The sequence below is a fragment of the Sminthopsis crassicaudata genome, chromosome 1, assembly GCF_048593235.1.
Source record: "Sminthopsis crassicaudata isolate SCR6 chromosome 1, ASM4859323v1, whole genome shotgun sequence".
NCBI lineage: Eukaryota > Metazoa > Chordata > Mammalia > Dasyuromorphia > Dasyuridae > Sminthopsis > Sminthopsis crassicaudata.
Genome location: NC_133617.1, coordinates 633384423 through 633407068, shown reverse-complemented (window position 1 = coordinate 633407068; position 22646 = coordinate 633384423). Strand labels below are relative to the sequence as shown.

Genomic DNA, 22646 nt, shown 5'->3' with positions numbered 1-22646 from the left:
ATGTGGTAGAAAGAAGGGAGTACAAGTCTGGTAGAGTTGTCATGGTTTTACATAGGCTGTTGTATCAAAATGTCATTGCCCTTATCCATCTGACCCTTTGAGAAAAATCTCCCATGATTTCCCCAATTATTATCCCCACTATGGATAGGCAAACAGCTCTAGCAGTAAGCTATTTAGGCTTCTAAATCCTGTGGGTAAGCAATCTAATTCTCCCTTTGCAGTTAATAGAAGTCACTTTATGAAAACTTAACTATATTGTAAGGCCAATACTAAGGAAAATTTTCAGGCATTTGACTCCATACATGTGATCCTAATTTCATGAAAAGCCTTTATTACTACTGATACCAGTTAAAACCATGAGAATGGGAGGGTAATAGAAAGCAGATAGGGGGTTGATGACTACTCTGGGTAAAACATATGAGCCTCAGAACATGTTTTAAGTACAAAAGATAAATTAGACATGATTACCAGAATTCATGCTAAGCCTTGATTTTTCCCCCTTCTTTCAGTTTTAGTTAAGCAGCATGTGTTTTTAGGTTAGCACCCAAATAACAAACATACCTTAGAAAGGCCACGAGAGTATTAAGCATTCACTCTGGAAGTATTTGGTCAGAAATGCAAATATGGACTAGCATGTGCTAAGGCTGTACAAATGGTTTGGCAAAAAGAGAATTATTTTGTTCATGCTACATGTGCTAAATGATCTCCCCTCTCAGTCAAGGTCACCATACCATTTCTGCTTTTCTAGACTGAACATAGGACATATGTTTATAAATCACTAGACTTTATGAAGTTGGAAAAATACTTCTCTCAAAACAGTAACTTACTACTGATTAAAAAGCACACAAATCAGCCAATAATAATTCACAGTGTTACTTTTACTTAACATCTGCTTTCTTTCCTCTTCCCTTCTGTAAGCTTATATAATCTGAGATCTCTACTACTAAGGTAGATGTTTCATTCCTGCTTACATGTAACTCTGAGTTCTTAAAAGCTATGCCAACAGAACGTTAAGTCCCAGAGGTCTAACCAGATGGAATAGCTCTCAGTATCAGTCCATTATTAGAGGACCAGCTTAAGGAAGTTTAGAAAGATGTAACCCAAATCATGGTAGATTTCTGAATAGTTGGAGGGATTTTTTTGGTCACTATGCAGCTCACGACTTACAAAGAAATTCTTTAAAGTGTAATAATCTCAGTATTTAAAATGGTAGATGGTCACAGAGGATATAAACATCAGAGGCTGGATATGAACTCAAGGCCTCTGATTCTAAAATTAGAGCTCTGTCCTTGGTACCATGGCATTTCTTAGTATTAAAATTTTCACAAATAAATTTTCCTGGATCTCTTTCTATTACTTTTATAACATCTTATATACCAACTTGATAACTCAACTAAATGTGTCACTGATTATATTACTACTACTATGAGTAATATATATTACAAAAAAGAACAAAGAAATATAAGAAACTAGATTCTGGATACCAAAGGCTAATCAGTTTGATTTTTCACCATAAGTGATTTCTTCCCCATTTTCCAAGTGTCAGCTCCCTGGTTGGGCTAATTGGTACTTTCTTGGTCATTAAGCCTTTTCAGAAAAATATTCCCAGGAAGTGTTCCTTTTCCATCTTTTTTTTTTCTTTCCCCTTTTCTTAGTTGCGGTCAAGCATGGAGCTCGATCAAGATATCTTCAATAATTGTCTCACCATTCAGCCTCTCCAACCTACCACTTCCCCACAAGATGTTGCAGATGGTACCATGGGAAGATCTCCAGGATCTGTCCATGACATGTATTCAGGTAAAAAAAAATTAGGGAATAAAGGTGAAATGACATTAAACATCTATTTTTTTTTATTTTTGTGCTTTAAAAAATTGCTTACCAAGAAAAACCTTCTCCTTAAAATCTATTGTATTTTGCATTGAACATGTTGCTACAGATGGGCATATATGTGTTTTTCATGATTCCTGAGATAATTTGGCAGCAGACTGTTTTTTTCTCATAAAGAAACAAAGTCAAGGAAAACATTTGTCCTACTAGGACTGGACTGCTGCCAACAGCTTTGTTCACCCATCTCTTTCAGTCACCTTAAATTCATTAAACTTGATTTAGAACTCAGAAGCAATGTTCCCCTTGAAGCAGGTCACAGGCTGCTTGTGTGTTTCCTAATAGAACAACATAAAGCATGGTCTTTGCATTTTAAAAGGAAGTTCTATTAAGCCATGTTCTCTAGGAAAATACAAATCAGCAAATTAGGCTGGATGCATTTTCATTACTGTTTGTCACCATCCATAATGCTATGACTTCCAAGTCATCTTTTGCCTAGCTGGGTTTAAGAAATAGGTGATATAGTGTCTGAATATTTCATGTATGGATTGAGAATGAGAAAGGACCCCCCCCCCATCCAACAGGAAAATTATTTTCCTTCTAAAGACTTGCTGAATTGATGGCATTACTTAGGTGAAAGACATGCGTGGGTGTGTTTTCAAACTTGACAGTTCTCCATCTGTTTATTCAAATGCCAAAAAAGTACATTAAGCAAGTTGTTCTATGAGGCCCTATCATCAAGAAATAGATAGTAATAATAAATGTCAATTATATTGTGCATTTTTGTTTGCAAAGCAATTCAGATGCATCATCTCATTGGAACTCTATAGCTTTGTTGTAAGGTGGGCATTCAAGGTATTACTATCCTATTTTACAGATGAGGAAACTGAGGCAGACAGCAGTTAAATGACATGCCCACAGTCACCCAGGTAGCAAGTATATGAATTGTAGTTGAACTCAGGTCTTTCTTCCCCAGGTCTAATGCTGTATTAGTAGTATGTCTTAGCTTAGTATCTTTAGTTCATTCTATACTGGAAAAATAATTGCTTCTATAAAAATACTCAACAGGATTGTAATATGACATCAGTAATGAAAGAATGTAGCAGAATTCTCTCTAGATTAACTATCAGATTTCCCTCATTTAATATATATTTGCAATGCACAAATTCATTTTCTTTTATTCATTTTCAAAAAACAAAACAAAACTCTGTTAAGTAAATCCTTTATAACAGACTAGGCTTAGACTATGTTTATTTATTAATCTTTTTGGCTCTATTTACATGGTGTTTTCTAGTTATTTTCAGGATATAGCATTTAACATTGAGGACATACCAGAGGAAGAAAAGATAAATTATCATGAATTTAGATCTGGAGAGAATATAGAGATTGTATATGACAATCTTCTGGTTTTATAAATGAAAAACTGGCCCAAAAAGGTTCAATAATTTATCTATAGTCACACAGCCAAAATTTAAATATGATTTCAAACATAATCTTTTCCCCTCAAAAGTCAGAAAGTAAAAGCAATACAAATGCAAATGTTAATATTAAATAAAATAAAAGATTATAAAGTTATTTGCTTTCATGTAAAAAAAGAGAAAAGGGGAATGTGAATGAAAAGAGGAGAACAATTTTAGTTATTGAAAGGGAGTGGGGTGCTTTTATAGCACCCCAATGACATAAATTTATAAATAAAGATTTAGGAAAAAAATAAACTTCTCAAGGAGTTTTTCCCTTATGTTTACCTGTGTGTTGATGGACTTATGTCCCTAGAGGTACAGGACCAGAACCTCCATAATAATACATTAGATACCAATATTATTTAAGAGAGAGCAAAATATTTGGGAATTTCAAGTATGAAGAAGGTGAAATTTTCTAATTTTCAAAACTAGCATGTCTTTTACAGAATGTAGCTAAAGTTCTGTAATGGAAACTTTTAGTGCCAGTAAAGTATGGTTTGCAAAATTTTAAGAGAACCATAGTTTGCATAATAATAAGACAATTGGGGAAACTGTCATTCAGATAGAGATATATTTTGTAACTATCCTGAAATGATGAAAACAATGTTGAAGAAGGTTGATAAGCACATCATCAAATTTTGCCAGTTGATGATCATTGGAAAGATTGGCCCCAGAAGACATTTATTTCTGCAGAAAGCATGATTGCACCAAGATTCATTGTAGTCAAATACTTCTTTGTGTGTCTTATTGGAGCCACCATTAAAAATTATTTTAAATTGAAGCTTTTCTCCTAAATTATTCTGAAAACCCAGCTCTGTAAAGGGTTGCCCCATGATGGAATCTACTAGTGAACTGGTGGTGATCAAGAGGAAAGTATGAATTGGCAAGATTCACTCACATTATTGGTGCTGCTGGTAAACAGTTTGGGGCTATTGATTATAAGGCATTACCTATTTTCCAAGTAATTCCCTAAGCCAGTTGGTTAAAAAAAATAATAATAATGGAAGAGATAAACCTGCAGTTGGCAGCTAGACAGTACAATGAATAAAGCATCTGCCTGGTGTCAAAAAAGCTTATCTCCCTAAATTCAAATCTAACCTTAGATACTTATCTGTAAAATGAGCTGGAGAAGGAAATGGCAAATCACTTTGGTAGCTTTGCCAAGAAAACACCAAATGGGATCATGAAGAGTTAGATATGACTGAAAACAACTGAATAACAATAAAAAATCTTCAATTAAAAGAGGTATGATAAGTCAAGAATATCATGCTACTCTGGACAGCTGCTAAGTCATGGAACTCAGTTCTTCTTAGGTATCCAGGAGAAAGGGAAATAGGACAGGAATGGTTACAGCAAATGACTGCTTTCTAGATGATATACTTTACTAGAAATTGAACAAAGCAAATAATAAACTCACTGTTATATAACACTTTAAAGCTTACAAAGTATGTTTCTCATGCTGTGAGAGATAGGTAAGATTAATTTGTCCAGGGCTACACAGCTAGTTCATCTCATAGATAAGGACTATGAGAAAACCAGAATTTCTCATTCCAAGGCTAGTTCTCTTTGTGGTGTTGTTGATAGTGGGGGGGGAGGTAGAAGGTGCAGGGAGAAGGGGGAACACGTTTTTCAGATCCTGTTTTTGACACCAGAAATACAAAGACAAAATGAAACAGTTTCTGCTCTCAAGGACCTTACATTCTGTTGGGGGAAATAATAAAGGATGGGGGGAAATGATCAAAATGGGAACAGATGGCCTGGGTGCAAATCCCTTATCTGTTGCTTACCACCAATATAATCTGTGGTAAATCAGCAACTTCACTGGGCTTTAGTTTCCTCATCTGTAAAATGAAAGGCATGGACTCAGTGGCCTCCAGGGTCTTCTTCCAGATCTCAAGCTAGATCCTCTAATTCTATGGATGTATTCTAAATATACCAAAAGACTTAATCATACATATTTAAGCATTTAAAGGTGGGCTCAGGAAAGGTTTCATGGAGTAAGCAGTGCTTGCATCAAGTGTTGAAAGAAATAAGAGATTCTGCGATGGGGAAGAGAGCAGGGAAAGTCTCCCTGAGTTGGAAAGTAATGGTCTTGGACTGGATGATCTCTAAGGTCCCTTTGAACTCTGAACATATGACACTGTGGTATTATCATTCTTATTCAAGGCAATAATAGAAGAGATATCACAAGATGGGGGTATACATATACTTTACCCCTTCCTATAATCTCTTTCTCTTCCACTTTTTATACCTACTAAAGTGATAACTAGCATACTAGATTTGGAGGCAGGAAGTTGAGGCCAAGTTGTGAAGAACTTTAAAAGCCAAACAGGAATTGACTATTCCAGAGACAATGGGAAGTCCATGGATCTTATTGAGTAAGAAAGAGATAAATAAAACTTGAATTTAAGAGAGGAAAATACTACATTGCTCTATGACTTGGCCTATAAAAATGCTATAAAAGTTGATATCGTTGAATTGTTGAAGCCCCACAGAAGATCTATGAAATGAAAAATTGAGATCATGATGGAAAAACCTCCAGAAGATGAGTAACATTCTCCACTGATTAGAAAGCAGTTTTGTCACATTTTGAAATGTTTTCAAATCCTTATAAAATCTCCATCTTGAACTTGTACTTGGATTTTGAAGAGTAATTAGTGTTATACCCAGGGATATATACAGTGAAAAGATTATCATTAAGCATCTTTATCAGAATCGATACTTGGAAAGCACCAATCATTTATTCAAGGATAAGTCATTGGAAATCATAATGTGCATGTAGCGAATGACTGATCCAATTTTTAAGTGTTCAATAGTATAAGTAATTTTGATTGGGTCATTGTAGGAAATTCCAAGTGTGATGGCTCCTCCATTGATGCAGATCATACCTCCATTTAGGACTTGATTCTTTTTGTACAAAAATATTTATTTTTCAAATGTCTCCTTTAAACACAAGGAATGAAATCTAAATCTTCAAACTAAAATCCCTCCAGTGTATTGTGGGTAATCATTGTATCCCTGGTCATTACTGGCATTTCCTGTTTAACATCAAAAACAAAAAAAAGGTTATTTAAAAATCATGTTACTGGATTTCTAGCTCTTCTACAATGAACTGCAATGCTTAAAATTTTAAAGCACCAAAGCAAAGAAAGTTTAAGATGTGGAACAACTGTACATTAAATACAACAAATGAATAAAATTATAAAATATAGTCAAGTTCATAACAAATATAGGTGCTTTTTCATGATTATAGATGCTACAAGTATATCCTGTGAACCAGTGTAGACAGAATTATAAATCTTCCAGAATACATATCTGACTTTTCTGGCAGGGTGAAACAAACCCTGCAAGCAGTATTGCAGCATCCTATTGCAGCAAGGAATAGGTAACTCATACAAAGATGACTGAAACAAGGAAATGACTTGTTTGGGGTCATATAACCATTACAGATTAGAGGTAAGATCTGAACATAATTCTAAATCCAGTACTTTACTATAGTGATAATTCACATTTATGTAATGCTTTTAGCTTTTCTAAGAACTTTACACACAGTATTTGATTGGATTCTCATAATAATCTTGTAAAGTACATTATTATTATCCTTGTTTATAGAGAAAGAAACTGAGGTTCAGAGGCATTGATTTAGCAAGGTCACATAGAAAGCATCAGTTAGGATTGGAGGATATGGTCTTCTTGACTCTAACTCTAGACTTATTAATTTAGACTGCCTTTAATGCTTTATTTGAAAGCCTTTTTTTACAGAATATGTGATGTTTAAAAGGTCCTGTGTCCCTTGTGGACAAAGATACACACACATACATTTACATATAAACACATATGCATGTGCACATCACTAATATTTTATTGAAAATAATAAGAAAATATAATTTGATTTGCAAATATTTCATTTACATGTAATTCTGCAGGAACACATCTATTGAATCAAATGATACTACAGTTCAAAAAAGTTTTCTTCATAATAATTTGGTGAAATTCAATGGATATACAGCCAGTAATGGCTTGAAATGAAGATATAAAAGGGTCATAGAAATAGGGAAGCTCCCCCTACAAAACACACCCACACATAAATTTTATGAATGACAAAATCAAGTCCCACCAAGTTAAAGCTACTTATTCAACTTCACTTGCACATGTCATAAATAATAGATCTCAAATTCAAATAAAAGTCTTTTAATTACAATAGCAGGATACTTTTCATTTCACCAGTTAGATAGGATACTATTTTTCAGCCTGGAGAAAGTGGGAGGAAATGATATTTAGATTGTGGTTTTTCAGATATGATAAGCACAAGACTTGTTGGAGAAAAGCACAAAGAATGTTCTAGAATCTTAGCAAACTGGGTGTTGGACTGGGACCTGAAAAATGACATGTTGTAGATGAAATGTAGAGTCCTGACTCTTAATGTAGATGAAATGTAGAATCCTAATGAGATTTACTCAGAGTAGTTGTTAGGATCAGATACACACATGACTATGAAACTATCTTAATAAAAATATGAAGAAAGACACAAATGGTATAACTGAATTATCTTAATGGTGAGGGAATGAGGATAACTATAACTAGCACTTTATAACTAGTGAGTCTATGTTTAACAAATCTAGCCATCTACTGCACTATCTTGCCATCTTTCCTGCTGATAGGTTGAATAGTTGTCAACTAATTGCCAATTGGCCATCCATATCACTTCTCAGACCAAAACTCTTTTTCTGAGATACTATTCCCCTATCTATATTGTTTTCATCTTTTAGAATGTAAACTTCTTGAGGACAGGCATTGTCTCACCTTTGAATTTGTCCTTCCAGCATCCAGTACATAGCAAATTACTTAATTACAGATTATTTTACATTTTCTCTAAACATATTGTTAATATTACCATCACAGGTTCTCCTTTTCACTTGCTACCTCCCTATAGAGCAACAAGTATCAATCTCAAGAGGGGAGGGGGGAAGAAAGAGAGGATGACTTGGAAAGGCAGAGATAATCATTATTTATATTTATGTAATGCACCAGTCTTTCCTATGCATTATTTCATTAAATTATTAACTTATTTAATTAATAATAATTAATTTATTTAATATTAATTTATTTCATTAAATTATTTCATTTGACCTTCACCATTCTCCTGTGGCAAAAAAAGTGATCTACATTTTATAAATGAGTTAACTGAGTATCAGAGTAATTAAGTACCTTGTCTGTGGTTATACACCTTATAAGGAGCAGAAGAATGATTTAATCCTAGACCTTTCTGCCTCCAAATCCAGTACTTTAGCTATGACTATAATAGCTGTAAAAAGTAGAAGTGAAGGACAGATTATAGGAGGGGATCAATTAGTAAAGTACACATGTAACACTTGATAAAGTTACACATGTAACACTATGATAACACTTCTATTATTGCTTTGAACTAGGGTGATGGTATCACATGGTCATCTATTGAAAGCTCAGAGGTACCTTGGAGACCATCTAGTCCAAGATCCTCAAAATATAAGTGAGAGAACTTAAACCCAGAGAAGTTACATCATTTGACCAAGGTCACACAAACCAAGTACTTAGAGCCAGGATTCCAATGTAGTTGTACTGATTCCAAATTCTTTACTATTTCTACTGTATCAATATGCTAATTTATAAACTTGAATTGTTATTTAACATCTCACCTATTTATGCCTTTCCTTCCCAGATAGAATGCCTACTTACACCAATACTCTTTACAGTGCATTTCATATGGTAGATGTTCCATGAAGATATACTGATTTCAATGAATAGAACAATGGTCTGGAAGTGAAGAAGGCTTCAGTTCAAATCCAGTCTTAGACACTTCCTAGCCAGATGATCTTGGGGATGTCACTTAACCTCTGTTTGCCTTAGTATCCTCAACTGTGAAGTGTGGATAATAATACCACCTACCCCCAGGGATGTTTTGAGGATCAAATGAGATAATATGTGTAAAGTGTTTAGTATAGTACCTGGGAAAAAAGAGGTGCTAGAAATGTAGATATATGCTAGAAAATGCTAGTTATTATTATTCCTAAAGGTATATCTATAATTTTTCCTTTCAGCAAAATCCTATGATAAAGTTATTTGGGTGTCTTTGGGACTTTTGTTACAATGAGGGTTTACTTTTGATATTTCTATCATCCCATAACAATAAAACTAGAACCACTGTATTTTCTAACTATACCCTGATGCCTCTGTTCTATTGGGTATTATACAAATTTTGATTAAGGCTGAGGTTTTACACTCATGAGAGTTAGGAACATGAAGACTCCATTTTCTCTGCTGGCACAGGGAATGTCTTCATTGCTAAATGTAATGTGCTAGAGAGAATGATGTAATTTCTTGTTTCAATTTTCCACATTCACTAACTCCTTCCTAGTCCTGTTAGTTTTTCACACAAGATTAAGCTAAATTATACAGTTTTTTCATTATGTATGGTTTTTTGCTGTAAAAATATTTCTGTGGTGAGCAAAAACAATAGCAAAAAAGCCTGGAGACATTGGATGATGAGCCTGGATTACTGTTGCAGTGGGAAGCAGAGCTTTAAATTGTTTCACTTTTATTCATACTAAGAATATATGACTCCTTTGGAAGGGTCATAGCTATGGTGAGGGTCTGGGGTGGCCACTGTAGAAAAGAAGAGATAAAATCAAGTGGGGCTATTGAATTCATTTCTACTCAACAAATAATTATGAAGCTCCTATAATATACAGAGTACTGTGTTAGATCTTTGGAATTATATAGGCAAAACAAAAGTGTCCTTGATCTCAACGACATTAGTCAGATATTAATAATAATAGTAATAATAATAATAATATCTATAAAGCACTTCAAGGTTTGCAAAACACTTTACATCTAATTGCCACTTTCAAATTTCACTGCAATTCTGTGAAGTAGATACTATTGTTATCTCTATTTTAGAGATGAAAAAACTAAAACTGAGAGATGTTAATGTGACTTTCCCCAGATCAGAGAATCACATTGTGATTAAATATATGAAATGTGATTTTAATTCACCTATTCCTGACTCCAAGGACAGTGCTCTGTTATATCACGTCAGTGGCAGAATAGTACACACAACAAGCAAATAGATAGGTAGGTAAATATATTAATGAATTGGAGAAATTGGGAAAAGCTGCCTGGGGAAGGTGGTACCTATAAGCCTTGAAAAAAGCTATGGATTCTGAGAGGTGGATAAAAGCAAAGTATTCTAGGCACAACACAAAGTGGGGAGGTTGAACATTGAGTTCAGAGAGCAGCTGTGGCTGAAACTTTATGTGGATGATGATGAATAAGATGCAATGACTGGAAAAATAGATGGAGGATGAGGTAGGTAAGACTATGGAGGATGTAAATTCCCAACATAGGAATCTATATTTTATCCTAAAGGCAGTAAGAATAACCTGAAGATAATGGGTGAGGCAGTGTGGGGCAAGGCACCTTCTGACCTATAAATATAACTCCTGTTTTTCTTAGTGTTTTAGTGTGACCAAGAACTTTCCTCCAAACATTCCATTGTGGATGGAATAGGAATATTATTTTCCCATTTATGGGTGATGGAGCCAAGGCTCACAATGACTCAAAAGTAATTCAAGGCTGGAAATGGGGTTTCAATTCCGTTCTCTTGACCTCAACAAAAGTATTCTTTCACTTCTTTCATTTCTAACAGTTCTAGAAATCATGAATCCAACTTCTAGATCAGAAGCCCTAGCAGTGAAACAGGAATGGAACTACATTTGGACTCTCTCTTAAGGATCAGAATGAAAAGTGAGAAATTTTTATTTGAAAGTTCCCTAAGGTGGAAGAGACCTTAGTGATTGACTCTAGTCTCATCATAACACATATGAGGAAACTGGGGCCTAGAATCTACCAAAACCTAGGTCTTCAAAATATAATCAAGACATAATACCTCTAATCAAACCTGATAATTTATAAAAAGGGAAGAAATCAGTAAACAAATACTTAAGTACTTAGTAGAGAGTCTAGCACTATATAAAAACTTTATTCTTTCACTTGAAAAATTTCTTGAATCGAGTCCATTAAGTCAGAAGGACTTTTAATTAAGCAATAATACATAATTGATTTCTCTGAGCTTTGTTGCCTAAAAAAATTCACTGTTATAGCATTGATGATATAACCATAACTGGTTATGTGGCCGCAGGAAAAATCAATTGACTTCTCACTACCTCAATTCTCTAATCTGTAAAAAAAAAAAAAAAAAAAAAAAAAAAGGGGCAGCTAGGTGGCGCAGTGGATAGAGCACCAGCCTTGAATTCAGGAGGACCTGAGTTCAAATTTGATCTCAGACACTTAATACTTCCTAGCTGTGTGACCCTGGGCAAGTCACTTAACCCCAGCCTCAAAAAAAAAAAAAAAAAAACAACAACAAACAAAAAAAAAAAAAAAAAAAAAAAAAAAAAAAAAAAAAAAAGGTGTAAAACACCACCTTTCTCCCAGGATTATCTTGAGAATCAAAACTATAATACATGTAAATTATTTTGTGCACCTGAAAGAAATATATTGTTGTGTCCCCAAAGTTCAAGTTCAGTCTTTGACCATTAAATTTTAAAGCTGCACTGAGGCTCTTAGGTCTTTAAATGCTAATTATTCTTCTTCTTTCTTGTCTTCATCTTAGATTTCATTTCCTCCTCCTTCTCTTCTTTCCTTTCTTTTTTCCTTTCTTCCTTCCTCCCTCCCTTCCTTTTCATCATTAGCAACAGCTTCTCCTTCTCCTCTAACTCTTCTTCCTTCTTCTACTCCTTTTCCTCCTCCTCCTCTTCTTCCTCTTCCTCCTCTTCCTCTTCCTCCTCTTCCTCTTCCTTCTGTCATCCTCCTGCTCCTCCTCCTCCTCCTGCTCTTCCTCTTCTTCCTCCTCCTCCTGCTCCTCCTCCTCTTTTTTCTTCTTTTCTTTCTTCCTTCTTTTTCTTGTTTTTTCTTCTTTCTCAGTGTTCTCATCTATGAACATAATATCTAATAATATCTATGTTGTTTCCCTCACAAGGTTGTAAGTAAATTTTTAAAAATTGTAACATGTTATAAATGTGTTAGTAATTATCATTGCTTTTGTTAATATTTAACATCTGGCACATCATTAATTTGTATTAATAGTCAGGATGTCTTTTGTTGAATTCAGTGAAATGAAAATGGAAAAGAGTATATTGTGAAACAAGCTAGATATTTATTTAAGGAAGTCCCCTTTAAAGTACTAATGTCAGTACTAACCTACTTACCTACCATTTAGTGTAGTGCCCTCCCTGGCTTCTTTCCCACATCATATATACCCTTATATTAGCATTAATTCAAAAAGCACCTACTTTATGCAAGGCATTATGGTAGAAACTAGAATACAAAATTGAAATTATCTCTGCCCTCATGGAGATTATATTTTAGAAATGGAGATCTTAGAAAAAGAGCAAGTTCAATCCTCATTTTACAGATGAGGAAACTGAATCTCAGGGTCATGAAATAATTTGTCCAAGGTCACTATTTGATTACTATTTGAGAATCCAGGTCTCCTGCTTCCTAGACAGATATGCATTCTGTCACACCTGTCTTCTTTCTCTTCAAATAATACCACTCTCCTCCTTGGCATAGGAATGGAAAGGAAAAGAATACCTTATTTGTTTATTGGCATTATTTTTTGCAGGCAGAACTCTGTATAATACCTGTGCCACCTGCTTTTCTGATGCTGAAAATTCTAACAGAAGTCCTTTTTTTTTTCTATATTTAGAGAGAAGGCTTAAATGCAAATATTCTTGGAAAAGGTAGTATAGCTATTTAAATTCATACTACTATTACTATTACTAGCTAACATTTTATATTATAATTTTATATAGCATTTACATAGAATTTTATATATATTTCATTTCATCACAGCCCTTTGAAGGGAATGCCATTATTTTCCTCATTTTACTGATGAGGCAGTTGAGGCTGAGAGCAATTAAATGATTCACTTTAGGTTTCATAACTAGTAATTATCTAAGACAATATTCAAAACCAGAACTGAGGGCAAAATTGGATTAAATAACCCGGTCAACCAATATCTCGGTTGCTAATCACTTATTAATTGCCTCCTATTGGAGGAACATTCAGTGAGACAGAGATAAAAAAAAAAAAAAGAATGCATTCCAGTCTTAGGGGATAGTCATTACAAGGATACAGTGAAGGGATATGAAGTTTCACACACAAGAAACAGAGGTATGCCAGTTATGCTGATGCATGGACTTCTGTAGAGGAAATGATGTCCAGTGAGGGTGGGAATATAGCTTGGGGCTAGGATGCAAAAGAGGAATAAAGCTGAATAGAGGAATGGTCAGATGTGATGTTAAGGAAAATCATTTTGGCAGAAATGCAGAGAATAGACTAGAGTAGAAAATAGATATTAGATAGGCCAATTAGGAGGCGTGTGTGTGTGTGCGCAAGTACATACATGGAAACATATACATACATACATACATATATACACATAAATATCTAGGCAATAAGAAATTAAACCAAATATATACCTCTTTCAAATTTCATACAATAATATTTGATAATTATATAAATTTTATAGAATACTTTCAATCTGTTATTTCATCTGTCAACAATCTCATAAGGTAAATACTACCATAATCATAACCCCACTTGCTTTTTTGAATAGTTAAAATAATTTGTTTAAAGTCATGTACACAGCCCTAGGAGAGAGGCAAAGTTTAAATTAAAAATAATTTATATACAATGTCCAGTCTCTTCATACAATTTCCTCTTCAACATGTACTCTTTGAATCAGTGACACTGGCAACCTGGTTATTCTATAAACAACATACTATCTCTCAGCTTCAGAATATCTCTGGTTGTTCCCTATTTCTGAAATGTTCTTCCTGCCCTTCTCTCACTACAGACTTCCCTGGCTTATTTTAAATCCCACCTCCTATAGGAAAACTTCCCTAACCCTCTTAATTCTATCATTTTCTCTCGTGCAATTACATAGATATATGTATATGTGTGTGTTTATTTGCATGTTCTCTTCCCCATTCCGGTTATAAGCTCCTTGAGAGCTTTTTTTTTTGTAACCTCAAAGCTTAACACAATACAAGCTAGTCAATAATCAGTACTTAAATGTTTATTGAATGAATAAATGGCGTGGGGAGACAATGTGACAAACTACTTCCTCACAAGTTCAAATATAGGCTTTGATGCTTATCCTCTGTGTTACTCTGAGCATGTAATTTAACCTTGTATGCCTCGGTTTCTGTAGAAATAATATGGGATTAACAATAACACCTATCTCCCAATGTTGTTCCATTGATAAAATGAGTTATTACTTGTAAAGTGTTTTGCAAACCTAAATGCTATCGTTATTGTTAACAATAATAATAATGATAATGATTTCATGCAGGACCAGGGCAGATTATAACTAGTCCCTATTATTAGTTCACCCTAAACTCTCAAAGAAGATAGTCTGTTTTAGAAAGTTAGAAAGTGATTCTAAGGAGTATTTGATATGCTTTTAAAGCGTAAATCAATAAAGAACCAAACATAATTGTTTAACTTTACCTAGGATTAGGTGTTTGCAACATTTCAATGAAAAATTATACCAAAATATTGGGAGACATTATTAGGAAATCCTAAGGTATTTCTATAAATTCATATAGAGGGAAGACTGGATAGGATTACCTATTAACAATCTTTTAGTTGATAGGTCAGAAATTTTAAATTGCAAAGGGCCTTTGAATCTATTATAATTCAACATGCATTTATAAAGTACTTTCTCTGTATATGATACTCTATTCCTAGCTGGAACACAGACAAAAATGCTCTCAAAAAGCTTCCATTCTGCTGAAGGAATACAATAAGTTCTCAGAAAAATAAATAAAAAATAAAGGCAAAGAAGAAATATGCTTTTTTTAAAAATCAGTAGATATGATTGAAAGGGACACCAAGAATAGCCAATAAAGAAACATATTATTTTTCCCCACTTTTTTCTTTGTTTGTGAAAATTCAAACTATCAGATTGCAGTAAGTCAGGAAAATTCCCAAAATGCCAAACTCCTGAACATATTTTCTTTCTTGCTTTTTAAAGTTTTATTTATATTTATTTGTTTGTTTATAAGATTTCTCTGTGAGAAGTTTCTTTCAATGAAACTATTAAACAACACTACTAATATAATGATCTCATCTGAAAGTACATGCGATTATTTGCATATATAGCCCCTCTCCTATTTCTCTATTTTAAAGTGTGGGTTATCTGTCTATTTTTAAAAATTAACAGAAATTTATTTTTTCTGTCTCCTACTCCTACCCCACTGGGGGGGAAAAAGAATAAGAAAAGTAAATGCTTGGCAACAAATATATATGGTAAAATAAAGTAAACTGTTCAGTTTTATAATTTTGATACTATAATATAAATTTGTTTTCCTGATTCTGCTCCCACCACTCTGCATCAGTTCATATAAGTCTTCATATCTCTGAAATAATATACTTCCACATTTCTTACAGTACAATAGTATTTCATCACGTTCATATATCGCAGCTTATTCAGCCATTCTTCAGTTGATTGGCGTCCTTTTATTCTCTAGTTTTTTTCACCTCAAAAGAACTGCCAAAAATATTTTTGTACATATAAGAATTTTTCTTATTTCCTTAATCTCTTTTTAGACATGAGATCTAGCAGTGATAGAACTGTGTCAAAGGGTATCTGTGCATATTTTCTAGGGAATATATGTGTATGTATATATATATAATATATGTACACACATAATATAAATAATGCTTCTGTCATTCCTTCAATCTCATCCTCTCCCTTTCCCATCTTCCTAAAATAGCTAACATTTCCATACAATGTTTTAAGATTTGTAAAGTGCTTTGCATATATTACCTCATTTAGTCTTCACAATAGAAATAGGGTGGGTAGGATATGGTTGCTATTATTATATTCCATGTTCTATAGATGAGGAAACTGAGGCAGGCAGAGGCTGTAACTTGCTCAGGAGATTCATAGATAATAAATATTCAAGACATGATTTGAACTCAGGGTTTCTAGACTCCAAATCTAGAACGTTATTCTCTGTATTACCTAACAAGCAGGAAACCAGGAAACCAGCAAACCATCGGGCAAATGACTGATCTCCCAGTGGGGTCTGACAGACTTCTGTTCAAATAATTCTTATACCTTTCTTTGAAACTAAGTCTTTGTGAATGTCTTCAGTTCGAGTAAGAAGGAGTAAGGAGGGGGAAATGATGTCTGTTAGGATTAGGTATATCATTATTGAGAGAGCACAGCTTGATACATAAGGGATTAGCAGAAGAAAATTTTAGTTATATGCTAAAATGATAACTAGTGAAATGTGCGTGTGTGTGTGTGTGTGTGTGTGTATGGACACGTGTGTGTATGTTTTTAAGCAAAATGCCTTTGTTCTGAATTTGAAATATCCTGAATGGCTCTCAAAATGCAGTTGTTAATTATATCTGGCATTTCAGCATGGTTCACCATGACCTTTGAAATTCAATTGACGCATTTCCAAAACCAAATTTATTTTCATTCTCTCTCTCCCTCTTTCTCCTTTTCTCTCCCTCTCTCCCTCTTTCTTCTATTTCCCCCTCATTCCCTTTTCCTCAATCTCCCTCCTTCTTCTTTTTCTCTCTCTTCCTCCCTCCCTCTCCTTCCTCCCCACTCTCTTCCTCCCCTCTCTCTCTCTGTTTCTCTCTCATCTCTCTCTCTGTCTCCCTCTCTGTCTCTGTCTATTTGTATCTGTCCCTCTGTCTCCCTCCCTCCTCCCTCTCTCTTCCTCCCTCTTCCTTTTCCTCTCTCTCTCTCTCTCTCTCTCTCTCTCTCTCTCTCTCTCTCTCTCTCTCTCTCTCTCTCTCTCTCTCTCTCTCTCTCTTTTTCACACACACACACACACACACACACACACACACACACACAGAATAATAGGAGAGGAGGAAGTGGGCAGGCAGGCCCCTAAGCATGGCTCCTCTAGACACTAATAATTTCTTTCCTGGCTAGAGATCTGCATCCATGATGGGGAAATGTAATCGGGCAGCTAACACAGAAGTTTCAAGCTCCCAGAGGAATAGCTATTTGTACCAGAAGCTGAATATTCATGTAACTTTCCAGGACATCAATACATCCTCATTTTACCTTATTTATTTCAGTTCCCTAGTGAACAGTGGAACTCTTAAGCTAAAAGCTAATAGGCATGTTCTTTAGGTCTGTATCTTCTCTCTAGCTAATAAATGGGTCCCCCTAATACATTTGTTTATCCCCTGCCAAAGCTATCCATCAGGTGACACGTGTTTGTTTTCTTTGTCCGGATTCACAGAAGACAGGTACTATTGTTTGCCATCAATTAACTTGGGGTCTTGTGTCAGAGATGTATAAGCTGGTGTCATTTCCCTCTGACAGCCACCCAATCCAATTGAAAAGGAATTGTTTCATTATCCACTCATCAGGGCTGCTATATAATGATACTGCTCCTTGGCAAAATAGAATAAAAAAAGACAGGCAGAGAGAATAGATTTTTAGGAAACGGCAATATTAAAATTATTCATGCCCCAAGGAGGAGAGGAAAAGATCAGGGGGATGACTGTGGAACCTGCTACAAGCTCCTTTTCCATAATAAAAGTGGAATGAGTAATGATGCACTTCCCAAGTAGAGAGAAAGGCTTTCTGAAAAAGGATTTAGGTAAGAGACGATTGTAGCCAGAGACAATGGTGAAGTAAGTATTTGCTGAAGTGTCTCTCTAGCTCACCAATTAGCTCCAAGATCCAATTTCTCCCTCTGAATGACCCTTACAAAATATTTTCCTCTCACATAAATGTAGTCTGCTTTGTGCTCTGAAGTTGGGAGAGGTTTCCTCTACAAATCTGAAAAGACATAGAGCTGAATTACTTAAAGGGAAATAAAAACAGAAACAGAGCACGGCCTGCCTCAATTTTCCCCTTTCAAGGACCAGAACTTTAATCACACAGCCGTTACACTTCATTCTTCTAGGAATATCTTGACAGAAGTTGTTTTAAATTCAGGAAATTAACCAAGACAGTATCTTTCTGCTTGTAGAGAAACAAACACAAAGAGTGCTGAAAATGTAAAGTACTTCAAGATAAACTAAGCTTGAAGGAGGACAATTGTGTTGACATTTTAGTAACAACCATTTTCACTCCTTAAGGAAGTGCAGTTATGCATGAAAATGACTTGTTATCTTTTTAAACTGAAATGTCTTCTGATTTGTGAGTAGGAAGCTATGCACTAATCCAATCCCCACCCCACCCCCCCCAAAAAAGCCCAGTATTTTAATTCTGTGAGTTTCCCCCTTATTACACCTAGTGGAAAAACTAGAAGATTGTGTTTCTGTTCTGTTGATAATTTGTCTAGAATGCATAATTGAATTGCTACCAAAAAGTTGAGAGTCATTGTGGTATAGAGGATGGCAAACTGGGCTTTAGAATCAGGCAGAGCTGAATTTAATCTAGGAAACATCTTGACTATAGACCCTGGGCATGTCACTTAATCACTTAAGGCTGTAAATTGAACAATAGGTGGTGATGGGCATTGGTAGAGGGAGTTTCCTTGCCTGGAATTCTTTGCACAGATGAAATCACAGCTTTATTATTTTTTTAATAGTTCACATATCTTTGTAACCTTGGGCTTGATACTTGTTTTCCTGAAATTGATTTTTTTCAACATTAAAATGAAGGATTGGACTAGTTGTACCTTTAACTTCTAGAACTCTGATTCTGTGTATTCTTTAAAAGCCCATAAGCTACTTTCTAAGCATCATTTTATTTTCTCTTCATAATAAACCCTTAAATGTAATGCCGGAGAAACTGAGCAAAATAGAGATTAGAGAGTATTTAATAATTTATTTAATGGAGAGATACACTGGAACCAAACTGATCCATGGTTTGGTCCCAGGGCTGAATAAGACTATCATCTCCAAGAATCCAGCAAACAATGTGAGTTCTCAATGACATATATACACATGGCTCAGATGCAGGGGGTAGGGGCAGAGTCAAGGTGCTGAGAGCAGGAACGAGACTCTGACAGGATAGGGTGAGCCATCAGAGATGGGGGGAGACATCTTCATAAGATGGTATCTGATATTCTGATAGATTGGGATGGGGAGAGGCATTCTAAAACATAAGATCTTTTATCCTTATTAAATATTCTGATAAAGAGGGAGGGGAGGTTTTGCAGGACTGAGCTTTGTCTGAAGGAGAGAAACTGAGTCAGGACTTGGTCAGGATAATTAGGGAGAGACTGAGTCAGGAGAATAAAAGAACTGTGGCATAACAATGTAGTCAATATATGACATATATTGAATAAAAACATTTATAATATTTTTGTATATATCTGACATGTGCATATGTGTATATATGCACATATATGTGCATGCATATAAATACATATGTATTTAATTTATATGTACATGTTATCTTACTTGCCCTGTACAACAACCTTGTCAGATATATGCTATCACCAATTCCCATTCTTCAGAAGAAACTGAAATTTAGAGTTTACTTGCCCAAATTCACTCAATTAAGTAAATATCAGAATTGAGATTGCTGACTCCAAGTCTAAGATTTTATATACTCTGCTCCTGTTTTATACCATTCCAAGTAGGTGGTCTTACCACTAAGTAATAGGTCATCAGAAAACTGAAGCTAGAGGCTAAAATCTGAATAAATGAGGTGATTTGTCTCAGCATCTTAGAATAACAAATCAGGAATTCAATTCCAGGGCTCAGACTTCAAATCTAGTTCTCTATTCATCGTAGTATACTGTTTAGTGACAGCCCTTAATTTAAATGTCCATTTCTTTACAATGGCAGAAGAGTTAAAAGTGTCATCAAACAGCCTACAGTTTAGAGTAGAAAGTGTACTCAGAGAATGTTTAATACAATCCATTCATTCTATAAAATGGAAAAAGGTCTAATGGGCTTAAGCCACTGGGTCATAAAGAGGAAAAGTAGCAAAGGCAAACTTTGAACCCAGACCCTCTCATCTGATATTGATTCCCTTCTACTTTCATAACCTGTGACCAAATTTCTCTTTCTGCTCCTCTTTCTATTTGGAATGCTTTGTCTCTATCTCTACATCTCTCTTCTTGTTCTTCCCTTCTGCTCTTGCAGCAAACAAATTTTGAGCTCATAAATCTTCAAAGTCATTAGAGACACATGAAATAAATGTCATGCTACTCAAAAAGGGTTAATGTGCCTCCCATGAGTAATAATTATATCTCTCTTGGTTCATTATGAATGTAGAACTAAAATATGAGACAGGATCCTGATTTTTAGCACATTCCTTTTAAATGGCTTCTCCAAATGCATATTTATAATTGTAGCTTGGTAGAGTAAAAACTCAGTAAATCCCTTCCCTCTTGCATTATTGACAGAGTGGAAAACATTTCAGCTGCAAATTTTGCTGTATACATTTACTAAAGAAGAGCTGTTGTTCTAATTGCTCATTAATACCTCCTCTACCCCTCAGATCAATACATTCTTGATGTGTATTTGAAATTTTATTGAGAAAGAGGCACATTTCCTATTAGCTGCCCATTTTCTAAATCAAATAATTTATTAAATGTCTTGCTTATATTTGATAGCTGGACAATTGACATTTTAAATATTGAAGCCATTTTTGAGTGTAAAGACAGAAACGGTCAAATATTTTTATTGGGCATGGCTAACTGATAGTTAAATGGCTAACCTACTCTTGAATATTATGTGTGATACTATCATTTAAATGTGTCAATTCCCAGGATTCAGATTCTCAATGTTGCCACTGGAACATAAATAACATTGAAATAAACCCTTTTAAATTATCAGTTTCACTTAAAGATGCATCATTCTGTGACCCCAAAATGAATATGTTTTGTTTTCTTATTCACAGACAAATCCTATGACTACTCTATCTTATGATATGATTGAACAAACAAAAAATAGTTTCCTCTTATCAACAGTAAATTTGAATTTGCTACCCATGTTTTCAATTATATTTATTTTTAATTAGGCAAAAAGAATCTGAAACAATATCACAAGATTTCTTATATTGACTTATGACCATGGGAAAATTTTACCTACTTCAAATCCAAGAATCCTTGATTTTATAGATGTGATTTTCTCCACAAATTCAAGTCACAACCCTTCCAAATTTTCATAGGAAGTTTCAGGAGTTTCTGTGGTTCAAAAAATTGCTTTATGGGTATTAGTATCACAAAAACCCCAAGGTGTACCAGGAAGAATGGGTACCAAAATGTTGCAGAGAATGAAAGGATAAGAACAGAGACAGATTGGGTAATGTTTAACTACTGGCTCTTTGGAAGGGGAGAAAAAGAAATGGAGACACTAAATATAGATGGCTTTTTCAAAGATTTTGGCTGAGAAAAAGAGAAGACCTGGAGAATGATCATGGGAATGGTAGGTTCCAATAAAAATTTTTTTCAAGTATAGAGAGACTTGTTTCTATAAGCAATGAAGAAGGAACCAGGAGAAAGGGATTCAAGATTGTGGAAAGGAAAGAAGAGAAACAATTTATTATAAGACAGGAGAGAATTTGAAAATAAATGCAGATGAATGGGTGAGGCAAAATTTAGATAGATGGGCTATGATGAGAAGAAGAGCTACTTCATCAGAGATGGTACTAAAGGAATAAATGGTGGGGAGTTATGCCAGTGATTTGTGAGATGAGAAAAAGAATAGGGAAATTTCTTAGTCCAACATTAAGACTAGTATACCTAGTATAACTAGCTATTGTATCACTAAGTGTTCTATATATATATATATATAGGCTTTTTAGCTTGGTGGGAATTTCCAGAGCTTGAACTTCATTAATCTTCTAAAATTCAGATTACACTATTGGGAAAAAAGATTATTAGAATTGGAAACATCCTTACTAGAGTATAGCTCATACCTAAAAAATTTCTTCTATAATATCACCCAACAAGTATTCATTCAATCTCTGCCTAAAAATCTTCAATGAGTAACCCAGTTGGGCATTGTTGGAATGTCTCATTACTTTATTAGTTGTGTATTTGATTTATTTTAATTACTTCGTTGGGAAATAAAAAAGTAACTTCTTCTGAGAGAAACCTACTCCCTTCTAGGGCAGCCCTTTCCCCTTTAAGATCATCATAAGTATTAAGAAGTGTTTCTTTATATCATGCTAAAATTTATTTGTAAAAGTCTTCCCATTGTTTCACAAGCTATTCTTTAGGGCCAAGCAGAACAAGCCTGGTTCCTCTTCCTGCATAGCTCATCAAGCACTTGAAGATAATTATTGTGACCTCCCTAAATGTCTTCCCTTCTCAAAACTAAGCATCTCCAATCTCATCACTCAATTCATATATGACATGATTTCAAGGC

General features: G+C 34.6%; 1 protein-coding gene across 2 annotated transcripts in view; it reads left to right on the top strand.

The window, feature by feature from the left end:
- The window catches only part of GLIS3 (GLIS family zinc finger 3), a 658251-nt gene that overhangs the window by 534662 nt on the left and 100943 nt on the right, over nt 1-22646 (top strand). For both annotated transcript variants that reach the window (XM_074282835.1, XM_074282836.1), the window contains one exon: nt 1656-1797. In XM_074282835.1, coding sequence (XP_074138936.1) covers nt 1656-1797 — 142 coding nt within the window. The remainder of the gene's footprint in view (nt 1-1655; nt 1798-22646) is intronic.